Source organism: Magallana gigas, chromosome 5 (genome assembly GCF_963853765.1).
Source record: "Magallana gigas chromosome 5, xbMagGiga1.1, whole genome shotgun sequence".
Lineage (NCBI taxonomy): Eukaryota > Metazoa > Mollusca > Bivalvia > Ostreida > Ostreidae > Magallana > Magallana gigas.
In genome coordinates, this window is record NC_088857.1 from 10,281,872 (window position 1) to 10,297,107 (window position 15,236).

General features: G+C 33.0%; 2 protein-coding genes across 5 annotated transcripts; both read left to right on the plus strand.

Annotated features, from left to right (window-relative positions):
* The first annotated feature begins 1,676 nt into the window (after window positions 1-1,676).
* Window positions 1,677-7,161, plus strand: LOC136269462 (sulfotransferase 1C4-like). Of its 4 annotated transcripts, none has more exons than XM_011413944.4 (5): window positions 1,677-1,952; window positions 4,541-4,864; window positions 5,120-5,226; window positions 5,689-5,893; window positions 6,043-7,161. In XM_011413944.4, the coding sequence occupies exons 1-5, from the start codon at window positions 1,805-1,807 to the stop codon at window positions 6,150-6,152; spliced, it is 894 nt and encodes a 297-aa protein (XP_011412246.3). In that variant the 5' UTR covers window positions 1,677-1,804; the 3' UTR covers window positions 6,153-7,161. The 4 variants fall into 4 exon arrangements, with proteins under 4 accessions (XP_011412246.3, XP_065940583.1, XP_065940584.1 ...); XM_066084511.1 differs by lacking the exon at window positions 1,677-1,952 and adding an exon at window positions 3,778-3,917; XM_066084512.1 differs by lacking the exon at window positions 1,677-1,952 and adding an exon at window positions 3,789-3,921.
* A 182-nt stretch (window positions 7,162-7,343) lies between these two features.
* On the plus strand, window positions 7,344-14,811 carry LOC105317337 (sulfotransferase 1C4). The gene is made up of 5 exons (XM_011413945.3): window positions 7,344-7,605; window positions 11,558-11,881; window positions 12,457-12,563; window positions 12,733-12,937; window positions 14,374-14,811. Exons 1-5 carry the CDS (start codon window positions 7,446-7,448, stop codon window positions 14,481-14,483), a joined length of 906 nt encoding a protein of 301 aa, XP_011412247.2. The 5' UTR covers window positions 7,344-7,445; the 3' UTR covers window positions 14,484-14,811.
* The last annotated feature ends 425 nt before the right edge of the window (window positions 14,812-15,236 follow it).

A 15,236-nucleotide genomic window follows, 5' to 3' on the forward strand; every position in this document is an offset into this window, starting at 1 on the left:
TAAAACAAAATTACCATTGTTGTAGATAGAAATTTAGGCATCAATCCCCGTTATACGTCTGTTTGATAATTAATAATATTGCCTATTGCTGCTGATTCAACAAATGCACATACCAATTCAATTTCAATTTCAATTTCAATTTCTACATGCATAACAATAATTAATTACGTCCGGGTACTAGAGATCCGGGTGCGCCTAACATACATGGACACATACATTAATAGGGATAAAAGATATACAAATACACATAGCATTTATGGACACATAAACGAATACATATATTCAAATATACACAAACCTTCATATTATTCTTATCATTATATTTTTTTTTATTTCTCAAAATTATAATGCATGTATACTCAATTATTGCAGGTGTGAAGTATTAGGGGGACCAGGGAGGCCTTCTTCTCCTACTTTTTCTCGCCTCAAACATTCTTTTCAGCAAACATTCTTTTCTGAGATTAACATTTTAAAACCGAATTGTAAAGGACTTTGTCCTGAAATTGAAGTTATAGGCATACGCTTACATCTGCCCCCCACCCCAACAGTTTAGGGTTTTCCTTTTTATTGACTTGTCAATGTTTTTGAGATAAGTCTGTCCCTGTGTAATTATTTAATCTATGCGATAATGTATATAGGCACGTACCAACCCCCATTTTTCTTAAATTTACGTATAAAAAAGTTAATGAACATGAAGTTGGTCCGTCCATTTTTTTTTTTTTGGGGGGGGGGGGGGGGTTATAAGAAATTGAAATGAAACGATGGAAATTAACAGCGAAATTAAAGCTATTGGTACAGGTGTAAAGTACGCCTCTATTTCTCGCATGCCCCCGAAAAAGTGGTTGCTGCGAGAACAAGTTTAGTCAGCAGCAATTGGCAATATTAATAATTGTCGATTAGACGTATTACGGGAATTGGGGCCTAAATCTCTATCTGAAATAATGATAATTTCACATTCTTGGATTTTGTATGATAGTGTTTGATATCTTTTAGGTTTGTTACATACACAAAATATAAAGAAACTGATGATCCCCCCCCTCCCAAATAACGACTTTTTTCTTTACCCTTCCTGCCGCCCAAAGATTTATGAATATCTTATGCAACCGATTACTAAAAAATAAATAGGAAGAAGGCTGTCAAAACAAGCACGTAGATTTGTCATGTTCAGCTAAATTACAGACTGGTGTGTCAGATAAGCGCGTTATATCTCGGTCAAGTTCTCAATTTTGTTCTATTTTATGACCTAAACCAAACAGTGGATTTGGATCCCTCTCCTTTTTTAATAAGGTCTCCGGAATAGTGCAAGTGCAGAAGTGATTCACCCCCACAAAGATTTCGGCTCAAATCGTATAATTATAATTAAATGACAATTATATAACATCAATTTTACATACCTGAACTCAAACATCACAAAATGTAGGGAAAAGTGTATTAAATGTTTGTTATAAAACAAATTTATAAGGATTTTTTTGCAAATGCGATACGTTACAACTTAAGTATGATTAATGAGTCATTTTTTGAGTTAATATTTATCAATTAGAAAGGTTGTAAAGAATTATCAAAATTAATAAAAAAATATATTAATCACATGGCAAATACAGCAAATCGCTTTGATAAAATGACCTGACGTCACAAATTTTAAATTCAGACTGATCGGACTTCGGAGTATTACGCAACACAAACCCATAAAAGAGTTGAACATCATTTCAATTGGCCTAATTGTGCGAGGAACGAATTTCAAGACCACCGCTACAGCGACGCAGTCAGCCAGTGTTACAGATTCTAGCTAGAGGTTCACTTCACAATGGATAAGCCCAAGCCTTTAGTTTTTGACGGTATGAATATGCCACCCTTACGACCCCTAAGGGAAAATGCCGAGAAAAGATTCACGGAAATCAGGGATCTGGAATGCATGAAGGACGATATCATTCTTGCCACTTACAGTAAATCAGGTATAATTATACTTGCATTATATGATACCAATTATTAGACGATTCTTAATCACTTGCGGGATCCCTACTTTGAGTTTAGTTGGAATGTAAGGTTGTTATAAACATAACAAAGGATGGTGGGTACATAAAATGATAAAAGTATTACTTCTTTATTCATCAGTTATCATGCATATTGTATGCCACAGTCATTAGAAACGGGAAAATTTGATAAGTATATAGGTGGTAAATATTTCAAAGATATTGGTGTTTGTGTGTGTGTGTGTGTGTGTGTGTGTGTGTGTGTGTGTGTGTGGGAGGAGGGGGGGGGGGGTTGATTAATTGGAACCCTCCTTTCTGCGGTATATCTATTTGAGTTTTTCAATTCCATAATAGCGTTTTAATTTTCATTAAGTAGCTTTTGTGTTTCGAAAATATTGGCTTTAAACTATCGATTCTCCTCTAGAGTGTAAAATGCTTTGAAATAAGATAATTTAGAATAATTCTGTACAACTTTATTTCATTTTTACGAAATATTAAAGCTTTTTAAAGAACTAAAAATAATCAAAACATATTCTGAAAATGAACAAAAAGCAATGTAACCAGGAAATAGAGAAACTAGCCAAGAATCAGCAATGACAAATTAGAGAAGCATGTTAAAAAGCTTTAGATGTAAACTTTAAAAAAAAATGCTAAATTTTGATTTTGTGTTTGCAATATTTTAAAATTATGTTGTGCACATTTGACTTTCTTTGTGACCGTACATACTAGCTGCAGAAATCTAGATTTTCCTGCCGGACGGTACGCCCCTGAACCATGTAACAGTGTCGATTTTCATATTCTTCATATAAAAGTCATTATGGCCACTAAACATCGCCAACCTAATGATGTTTTGTATTTATTTTCACTTACACATAACCCGCGTCGGTGTTATGTAATTTTTGTGCAATGATCGCTTCCAACTTTCAATCGTTTATAACCCGCATGAATCGTCATGGAAAGTTTTATATTGTTTGCATTTACATCTTTCTTTTAACAAATTAATAAATTGATCGTAAAAAGTAAGTAAAATTAAATATTACTCATGTACATCAATACGTTAGAAGAAAGAAACAGCCAATTGGAAATCGTTTTCTATGGGAATTTGATCATTTAATGCAGTCTATGATTTTCCTCAGCTTTCTGAAGGTTTCGACTCATCGATAAACGGGGCTTGTAGATTTCAGTCCTATCAGATGTAAATATTTAATCAATAAAATGCTTTCTTTGGTGATTCATGCTGGATATGAAGGTGGCGACATTGCAGAAAAAATACATACATTGTCATCCGCGTTAGCGGGTTATGTTATTTTTTTCTACAATGATCGCTACCTTCATAACCCGCATGAATCACCAAGGGAATCATTTTATTGTTAATATATAAGTCTTTCTTTTAACAAATAAATAAATTGATTATAAAAAGTAAGTAAAATTCACTAAAGTACTGTTAATGTAAATCAAAACTTTGCTGAAAGAAACAGCCAAATCGTTTTCTATGGGAATTTGTGTCTGGCATCATTATGAATATTACGTGCAGTCCGTTTTTCTCAGGTCGCTGTAGGTTTCGACCAATCAATAAACGGAGCGTGTTGATGTCAGTCCTGTCAGTTTCTATAGAAACTGTAAGTTTCCGTAAGAGATAGGAACCATACTCGGTAGATATAAATATTCTGTGTCACATTTTGTTGATAAATAATTTATCTGGGTACATGTACAGTTTACATGCCAGGGTTATTTACACGATTTACCGTGCTCTATCTTACTTACTCCTCAGACGTATACAAAATACCCCCCACTGCTTTTTGGAGCATACTCAAAATAGTACCCATCAGAGAACGTACTCCGAAAATTCAATTACCTCGGATTTTAAAATCGTACTTCGAGTTTGAGCACGAGTATGAAAAAAGTTAAATAACTTCGGGGCCAGTTCAAGCGATGTTAACAAGCTAAGTAGGTTAATATCAGTTAATCATTCAATTGTTTCAGGAACTTTTTTCCATCTGCCTCTGAATAAAGTTTCAGCTTGGAACCGTGTGTCACATCATAGTGATTTTTCTCTTATTGATTCATGTTGTATTAATCCTATAGAATTACTATTTAGTATATAGTAAAAGTATAGGATGAATACAACATCTACAAATCGCCTCTCTGAAACGTACATCGTGTCATAAACGCAGGGGATTTTTTCCTGAGATGGTAGTGTTATTGATTTTATTTAAAACAATGGATTTGGATCAGTTATTTGATAAAGAAAAATTCTAATTATGATCCATCCGATGGTTTGCTTGTCAACATATTTATAACTCTACTTGCTGGCACATTCATTCTGCATAACATATAAAAATCACAATTTCTACATGATATACAAGTCAAAAGTATAGTTGGACCAATTGCATCGTTCCATCGCTGTGGCGAATCAGCACGGGATCTAAGAAAGGAGCGAAGTTGACGAAACAGGTTCAATTTATAGAACGTTCGTTTTGTACGAAAATATGTAAAAGAGAAATCACTAAGTCGTAAGTGTGTGTGTGTGTATATATATATATATATTAAAAAAAAATCTTATTTTTTAGGAACACACTGGATTTGGGAAGTTGTGTGCATGCTGATCAAGGGTACCACGGAATACACCAAAGAAACCAAAGAATTTTTTTTTCTGGAAGCAATCCCTGACTTAGATGTCGTCCATAACCTCCCTTCTCCCCGACCAATGAATACACATCTCCCATACCGATGGCTACCGAAACAGCTGACGGAAAAAGGCGGGAAAATAATACACGTCATCCGTAATCCTAAGGACGTAGCAGTGTCTTTATATCATCACTTGGTGGATTTTGGGGCGATGAACATTTCATTTAATCAGTTCATGGAAACCATGTTTATGATTCCAAACCCAGGTGATTCATTAATTTTGAAATGCTATATGCGTTTGACGTTTATTCTTTTGATAAATTGTTTTAAAGAATAAGGAATCATTCTTTAAGTATAATGAGGTGATCAACTATGGTCGGAGGTGATTAATTCTAATAAAACTTGATGCAAATCGATTTGTAGTGTTATCAAAGACAAAGACACTGAAAAAATGTTAATAGTTTTGTTTTAAATTATCTTTTGCCCGACTCTAAATCTTGATAATTTGTTTCATATTACAGCATGTGCGATGGGCAGCTGGTATGATTACGTGAAGGAGTTCGAACAAGCAGCCGAAAACGACAAGCATGGTGCTATCTTCACAATGTTCTATGAGAGCATGAAGAAGGTACCCATAAATAGTAACTCATTAGGATGATATTGTTAAACAAATGCTTTAATGATTAACTCTAACTTGATAAAAGAATTTGACGTCAGAAGAAAAAGAAAAAGGGGGAAGTAACTCCCATATGCAATATTTTCTCTTAGCTTGAGGACGCTGTGTGGACATCAAATTGGCCATCAGTTCCATATTTTATTTAAATTTTCAGATATTTCAAGCTATACCCAATTTTTAGCAAAAAAGTTCACACATTTCAAATTTAACGCTCAATGTTTTTCTTTATATTTATACAGAGCTTTTATTCTTAAGAGATCAATATAGTTTAAGAAAAAGGCCATTCAGCTCTTATACCAGCAAATAGTAGGAAAGTTAGAAAAACATAATACAGTTATATCAGAAACCGGGGCATTACAATGATTTTCTTTGTGTTTATCACAGTCTTTCTTAGGAATTGAAATTTTATTTTAGAATCCCATCGACGAAACAAAACGCTTAGCCAAATTCTTAAACGTTGAAGCAAGCGATAAACTTATTGAAGACATTGTAGAGAAATGTAGCTTTGAAAATCTTAAAAATGCCGATAAAACCATCAAAGACCAGTCAATCATGAAGAAAATTATCGACTTCGCACCAAATATGGACGAGAATGCTAAACCCAACATGTATCGTAAAGGTACGAACAATCTTATTACGTACTTACATCGTGAAAATAGATTTATACTTTTCAGATCAAACTACATGCTTGAACCTTCATGTATCGAGAAATAATCTCGCAATGATATACAGACCACATGTTTAAAATCACCCTGTTCTTTTTTTCAGGTGTGATTGGAGACTGGAAAAACCACTTTACGGTGGCTTTGAATGAGCAGTTTGATAAGATTTATGCAGATGAGATGAAAAATTCCAAACTTCCTATTCAGTTCGAGTAGAGTGTTCATTGTTTCATCAATCTAATTTCATGAACGTTTGTAAAATGACATGCCATGCATCATTTTGTATATTTTCCTCTTTCTTTCTCTCTTTCATGACATTTAAAATACTGAAGTACTTTAAGCCGGTCTCTTTTGATTTGTCATAATGCATATTGTGTAAAAACTGGGAATCAATCTCTCTCTCTCTTTCTCTCTCTCTCTCTCTCTCTCTCTCTCTCTCTCTCTCTCTCTCTCTCTCTCTCTCTCTCTCTCTCATACTTTTATTGTTGGCAAAGGGAGCGACTAAATTTTGTAAGAACTATCAAAAAATATGTCTCTCTAGTTGAAAAAAAAGAACAGTGCAATGGATTTTTAAACAAGTGTTATGAATTTAACCCCCATTATTCGATGTACAGCCGGATACATAGTGCTTTGTAAAGTAGTTTATGAAATTTTATTTGCATTGTGTATGTGCCCAAAATGCATAGCCTTGTTTTTAAAACACGTAATAAATAAGAAAAAAAAACTCGCTTTAAATTTATTTGTTATTTAAAACGACAACACCCCCCCCCAAAAAAAAAACCCAAAAAATAACAGATTTCATAATATATGACTTTTGGTGTATTTATCTGGCAAATAAGCATGTGGTTTTATCCCGTTCAATCAAATTACATGCATGTCTGTTAATTCTATACGATTTGGTATGAAAAAATCATGTATGTTCTTCTTAATACAAAGTCGGATGACTGGTATATCTGATGAGCGCGTTATCCCGGTTAAGTTGTCAATTTTGTTCTATTTTAAGACCTTTAACAAACTGCGGATTTGAATCACGTCTGAAATGGTATGTTTGTGGAGAATGCGGGCCAAGAAAAAATGTTCTGAATCTGTGCACCGCGCATGCAACGTTTGGAAAAAAACCCCATAACATTATGAAATTATTTCAAGTCTTCATTTTGTATGTATCAGTATGTTTATTAAAACTTTGCATAAAATCAACATTTTGACAAAGGCATGGTTAATTGTTTTTGTAGTTTGTTTGGTTTCATTTTCTTATAATCTCTTAATTTTTTTTTAAACGCCTTGTTCCCCATGCTCTTTAAAAAGAGTATAAAATTCCACGTTTTTCTCATTTCTCCGCTGATAAATGTTCAATATTACAACTTTTGGAAGACACCATACCGTTGGTGAAAGGTAAGTGACCCGTATATGACCTGGCTGACTAAGGTCGGCGAAAGTAAACATAAATAAAAGCCCAGATCAAATTGAACACTCGTCAGATAAAATCGGGCTTTTGTGCTAAAGTGAAAAATGGAGATGGATCCCCCAGTCAGAAAACCGCTTATATTTGATGGTATGGCTCTTCCCCCTTTTCTTCCTCTGAGGGAAAATGCCGAGAAAAGATTCATGGAAATTAGGAATCTGGAATGTAGGAAGGACGATATCATTCTTGCCACCTACCCCAAATCAGGTGACTTTCTTTATCGACGTGGTCTTCATTACGATACAGACATGACAGAAGACTTGACACTAAGCAGGCATAACATGAACTAGTGAGCCGTTAAAAATACATAACCATTAAAGCCAATAATACTATTTTTGTTTAAGACACTGTTTACTCGGGGGTTCGGATTGTTATAAAGTTCAATGTCGACGTCATGAGAAAAATTTGATCTAAACACTAACAAGAGGCCCAGGGGCCACATCGCTCATCTGAGCAACAATTGCCTTAACTCTGATCAAATTAGCATTACACTATCAAAATCAAAATATCTTGACAACTATGTACAGTAGATCTTGCTAAAAAATTTAAAATCTGCCAATTTTTATCCACATTTTTTTTTTTATAAATACCAAGCCCCTTTTGTTGTTGTACCTGTATGAAGATTTTTCTCTATTCCAATATACCCCTCCCCCCATTTGTGGCCCCAATTTTCTCTAGGGAATCATGGTTTCATCAATCTTTAATCTGCACAACCTGTGCTTTCACACAAGTTACTGCTTTTTGGACTGAAAACTTTTCCAGAATATTTTTAAAGATTTTCTCTATATATTCCAATGTAAAAATTCATCCCGCCATTGCGACCCCGCCCTACCCCCAGGGACTATGATTTAGCAAACTTGAATTTACACTACCTGATGATGCCTCCACACAAGTTTAAGCTTTTCTGGCCAAATAGTTTTTGAGAAGAAGATTTTAAAAGATGTTCTCTATATATTCCTATGTAAAAATTTATTCACCTATTGTGGCCCCGTCCTACCCTCGGGGACCATGATTTGAACAAACTTGAATCTACACTATCTGAGGATGCTTCCACTCAAATTTGAGCTTTCCTGGCCTGAAAGTTTTTGAGATAACGACAGACAACGGACAAATTTTGTTTAGAAAAAAGCTCACTTGATCTTTCAGCTCATGTGGGCTAAAAAGTATTAAATTCGATATTTCTACTATATATGGAATTAGACTCAAACTAGATTGGGCTTTTAGCAAAACAGCAGGAATTCGGACATAATTTTGCATAATTTCTGTTGCGTTTAACTCACTACTTCTTTAAAGGTACATGTATATATGTGGCGCATTTAGAGTAAAATGTTTGACATGAGTTTGAGTGAAAATTTACATCATACTTCTTATAATTAGACGTTTCACAAAGTCAAAGCCCATAAAACATGTTCTGTCTGTCTTTAGTTATTTGTCGCTAAACTTTGCTACACGTCTGATGAATATAATCCACCATTTATAACGCACGAGTGCGGGAAAACCTAGCATTGAAAACACGATGCAAGAACAGTATATTTGTTTACAAATTATAATCACGTTTTCCATGTCTTAAATTAGATAATTTTTATATCAGATGATACTTGAAGCATTAATATTCCGATATTCATTAATGTAGAACAATATAAACTGTTAATTATTTGTATTTAAACTTTTAAGATGAAAACAGATTTGAGCATCTTCGACACGGTAAACGGAGTAAATAACCCCCCCCCCCCCCCCCCCGAGCATGCATGTATTGAGATTGATTATTTATTCTTTATTCAAAAAATCCTCTAAACGAAAAACCACTTGTGGTTTATAAGTTATAAAGTAAAGATACGGATCACATGGGACACGAACCTGACTAGCACAACCCCTACAACTTTATGTTGGATTTAATTCCTATTCCATCAATCTACATGGTCTTCGATGACAATCTTCCCTTTGTTCCTATCCTTGTCAGTCTGTCTCTTTTTCATTCATCGCCAAACTTGTCAAATTTGACGGTATACCCATCTTTCTTGTCGTCGCCGTTGTTGTTGAAAGACCGAGATGTCACGTGACCCATTTAAGGCGGGGTTATTCAAGTCTTTTGTACTTTTTACCGTGACGAAAGTCGTTAAAAAATGATAATTTTTTTTATTGATTTCCTATATCTTTTTTATGTGATTGACTTATTTGTGTGAAAGTCCTATCTTTTAGTAAATAAATGAAGCAAATAATCAGATCCTATTATTGTTATTCACTTAAAATACTTCACATATATGGCACACACTACAAAAGTATAAAAAATGCTTAAAATCGATAAAAGACACCATATATTAAAATTTTGATCACTGCCCTCATATATATCTTATGTCAGTAGCTTGAGGTCAACATAGTTAAATACTATTATATAAATATTTATAATAAGTGTTTAAGTATTGTCATCATTCTATTTTTTGTTAAATAGAAAAAAAAATTGGTTAGGATATGAAAACTGATAGAGGAATTTCGGACTGGAATATTTAAAACACTGTTAATTTTTCCATAAATATTCGATGGCCATTAACCTACCATTCAATCATTGACCTACTTTTTAAAAGTGAAAAATAAAACTATAATAAAAGTTCTATTATAACACACAATAGATAGTTTTCATTATCATCAATTATTTTTATGATTATTTATCTCTGGATGAACGAGACTGATCTCTCTTTATTCATGCCTGTATTAGTGACTCTTTAAGTTTTCAAAAGCTTACAAAAGCTTATCATTACTGTATATAATTTAAAGACATATACAAACAGCTAATTAGTTCGTACGATGGTCAACTTGTTACCTACTTTTAAGTACAATGTAGGATTTAATGATTTAATGTCGGTAAATGTCCACAGTGGACAGAAACTAGTAATCTGTAAACTGATTCATTCACCTGTGAGTTGCAAATTTTCTTACATGTAATCCATTGGTATTTCTGTTGAGACTTCGTTTATTGATTCAGCAATAATTTACCATCTATATTAGATCTTTGGACACCTCTGGATTCTTCTGAAATAAATCATTCTCCAGTTAACATTATATTTGTCCTTCATATCCAAAATCATTATAGTGTTGTTTTGGTATAAACAAACGGTGAGAAATCTAAATAGTTCCCGGATAAAGAGAAAGTAGGAAATGTCCATTTGAGGTACTTCGCTTTTTAATGTACAAATAACATGCAAGTACCAATCCTGTATTTTGACATGATTTGCAGAAAATATGGCGTTTTCTTTAGCGCTAATTTGGGGACCAGTTTTTAGCTCACCTGATCTGAAAGTTCAAGTGATCTATTCTGATCACATTTTGTCTGTCGTCCGTCTGTCTGTCCGTCTGTCCGTCTGTCTGTAAACTTTTCACATTTTCAACATCTTCTCAAGAACTACTTGGCCAATTTCAACCAAACTTGGCACAAAGCATCCTTAGCCTAAGGGGATTCAAAGGTGTGAAAATTAAGGACCATGTTCTTTTGCAAAGGGAGATAATTAGGAATTTATGAACATTTTCGAGAAATTTTCAAAAATCTTCTCCTCATGAACCATAGGACCAGGAAAGCTGAAACTTGTGTGGAAGCATCCTCATGTAGTGTAGATACAAAATTGTGAAAATCATGACCCCCAGGGGTAGGGTGGGGCCACAATGGGGGTCGAATTTTAACATATGAATATATAGAGTAAATCCTTAAAAATCTTCTTCTCAGAAACTAATCAGTTAGAAAAGCTGACACTTGTGTGGAAGCATCCTCAGGTAGTGTAGATTCAAAGTTGTGAAAATCATGGCCCCCGGGGGTAGGGTGGGGCCACAATGGGGTGTCGAAGTTTAACATAGGAATATATAGAGTAAATCTTTAAAAATCTTCTCAGAAACTAATCAGCCAGGAAAGCTTACACTTGTGTGAAAGCATCCTCAGCTAGTATAGATACAAAGTATGTATTATGTATTATTGTACATTGTCTAGATAGTTTGTATTATGACTCCTTTAAGCTGATTTTATCATACCTATTGTTTCTCAGGTGAGCGATGTGGCCCATGGGCCTCTTGTTGTAGTTTGTGACCGGGTATCCCAAACGGAAGATTCAAAATTTAAGCTGTTATAAAGTTATAAACTATTTAATATATATGTGTGTTTCTTCATTCGCTATAGGAACACATTGGATTTGGGAAGTTGTCTGTATGCTGATCAAAGGTAACACAGAATACACCAAAGAAACCAAGGAATTTTTTTTTCTGGAAGCAATCCCTGACTTAGATGTCGTCCATAACCTCCCTTCTCCCCGACCATTGAATACACATCTCCCATACCGATGGCTACCGAAACAGCTGACAGAAAAAGGCGGGAAAATAATAAACGTCATTCGTAATCCTAAGGATGTGGCGGTGTCCATGTATCATCATCTACTGTCTGCTGGTGAATTCAACAAAGATTTTACATTCACTCAATTCATGGAAACTTTGTTTTTTGGTCCAGGTAAAAATTTGCAGTGTATATTAAATTTGGAGATGGCTATATTTGATTAAAACGATTGGAACTTTATGAACACTTAAAACGTAGCCTAACATTTAATTTTTATAGTTTTTTTGTTTAATAAGCATAAAAAGAAAACCAAAAAATCAGTGTTGGTATTCAATTTGTCAGTGATGATAAAAAGAGAGGTTAAATCGCTTTATAGAACTATAATTTAAAACTACCCAAAGTCTTTATCGTCGATCATGTTCAGTTATGAATGCATTTAAAAAACTTTTTTTCCTCATATCATTTAATTTGCAACACTGTAAATGTGTCATCAGATCTTTGACTTTATTATACATAAGACAAGAAAACAAAAACTCTTAGTATAAAAATCTTTAAAAAGGTTTAATCGCTTTATAGAATGATAGATCTAATTTAACACTGCATAAAATTCATTATCGTCATTTATGTTCAGCAAACTAATAATAAGACATATACATGTATACATTAAAAATTCTTCATATTATTTTTTAAATGTACAACACTTTTAATGTGTGATTAAATCTATGATTTCAACATTTTATTTCTTTTAGTGTGTACAATGGGTAGCTGGTATGATTACGTGAAGGAGTTTGAACAAGCAGCTGAGAACGACAAGCATGGCCTTTTATTCACAGTCCATTTTGAGAACATGAAAAAGGTCTGTTATAAAGTCTTATAAAAAAAAATTCCTGTAAAAATATGCCTTTAGCTAAGCAACATACTTAAAACTTTGTAGCCAACGGAAAGATCAGTATTTTACGCTATCAGTTTTTTGAACTCTCAATGCAATATTCATGCAACACATTTTTGAATTGTATATTTTGCAGAATCCCATCGACGAAACCAAACGCTTAGCCCAATTTTTAAACGTTGAAGCAAGCGATAAATTCATTGAAGACATTGTAGAGAAATGTAGCTTTGAAAATCTTAAAAGTGCCGATAAAACCATCAAAGACCAGTCAATCATGAAGAAAATTGTTGGTATTGGACCAGAACATACTCGCAAGAATAAACCCAACATGTATCGTAAAGGTATGTGAAGTCTAAACACGAGGAAATTGATTCATTTATCGATTTTAGCATCCATCGTATTAAAAAGGCTAGATGGTGTTGGTCAATTTTAGACAGATTTAATCTCTTTTAGAAGTTCTCCTTAAGAGCTGTTTATTATAAAAGATAAAGGAAAAATAATTAAATTTAAGGTAGCTCCATACTCGTAAAATTCTCTGAGGAAAGTTTAAAAACCGAACTGATTTCGACTTAATAGACTTAAATGTCATCAATTGTTAGAAAAAATATACATGTCATCACACTTTTTGAGATGCCAGATAAACATAAACTAAAGCATAATTTAGCATTAGAAAATTGTATTTTTTTCTGTTAAAAGTAAAATCTTGTAGGCAGAAATTTGTTTTTCTTGTTTAATTTTAATGTCAACTTTATCAGAAAACTAAAATTACAAAAACATTTTAAAATTAATCGTTGGAATAAGAAAAACTATAGCATTTAGACATACAACTGAAAGAAAGGTCAGAAAAAGAGTTATTTCCCCTTTGCATAGATAAAATATATAAAAATTTGGAAATTTAGTATAAAATTAAGTGCGAAAATATCTTGAACCTACCAATAATTCTAATTACATCCATGTGATTATATTCACATAAAATAAATAAAACTATCTTGCACAATTTTTAAAGAATTCAAAGTTTTACAAAAAAGTGTGACGTCACAGAACACTGGATCTACTTTAAAAGCTAAAATGTATGGACTTTCTCTTTACTAAATAATAGTTTGTAGGTTAAAACGTCATTTCTTATTTTATCTGATGAGTAATTTGATGACCATCCACCCGCCATTAAAGAGGCATGATCACGATTTTGGTCAGTTTTATTTTTTTATTTATTATTTACAATACTTTACTAATGCATTTCTAATGATCAATTAAAATTCGAGTGTCAATTGTTTAGTTATAAACAAGATACAGAGCTAAAAATTCTTTGTTATGTAAACTAGGTTCGTATCAAGCTTTTTGATTTTGTTTACTTTGGTTTAACATACCGGCAAAGGTTCTTTTTTATGCTGACTTTTCTATATGCTAATTCAATTTGAACATCAATAAATAGTTCCTAGCGTTTGCCCCATTCATTTAGGTATAAATCTGGAATGTTTATTTTTTAACATTCAAAATGTAAACGGATACATTACCTGAGATTCGTTTTCTCTACAAAGAATTGGGAGCTCTGTATCTCGCTTAAAAGTAATGACTGGTACTCAAATTTTGATTGACTACAATAATTGCCTTATTGAAGCATTTTAAACATTAAAAACGAAAAAAATTGATGTTGACCAAAATCGTGACCATTTCCATTTAATCTATTCATTATCATTCTGACAATGGTTTATATAAAGACAACATATTGAGATCAATACCAATCTACATCAAGGATTCAGTTTTCATTTTCTTACAGGTGTAATTGGAGACTGGAAGAACCACTTTACAGTGACTCTAAATGAACGGTTTGATAGAATTTTTGAAGACGAGATGAAAAATTCAAAAATTCATATTCATTTTGAGTAGGATTCTTTACATTATTATTTACCACTGAAGATGAAAAACACACATACACACACATTTAGATTTTTATTTCGTCTACAAAATTGTATATTGAAATAGAAAATGGATGCGTCATCAAAGGAGGGTGATCGTTGTCATTTAAAGACGATATCGGTTATGAACTCTGAATAAAGCGAAATGTACATGTATTTTATTGCTAAAATACGTTATTTTTTTACTAAATAATAATTTACAACTTTAAAGATATATCAAATCTGATGGCTAACTTGTTGACCACTTAGCCTTCTTAAGAAAAATCATATTTGTTTTAGCAATAAATGTACGTTTAGAATTTTTGTTTTTTAATTGACATCTTTTCACGTAATAAGATTTAAAAGTATTTTTTCTATTGATCGACGTATCAAAGAATAAATTGACCGGAAAACCATCAATGCGCGTAGTTTACCGGTCAATTTTTTCTGTGATACGTCGATCAATAGAAAAATTATCTTCGTTTCTTATCATTTAGTGAAACATTTTCAAATCAAAAAATGTGAAGTGTCATTGATAAAAAATGTAAACAACGTAAATGAAGCGGCGTGTATGAATACAACACAACAACAACAACAACAATATTCAAAATGGATGCACCTTCAGCTGATGCAGAGCTACTGAGCTGAATTTAATGGATTAAACACAAATAGTAAGTTAAAATCAGAACAGACTGAATTGAAAACGAAATACATGCGATATCTTGTGATATTATTCACTGTGCAA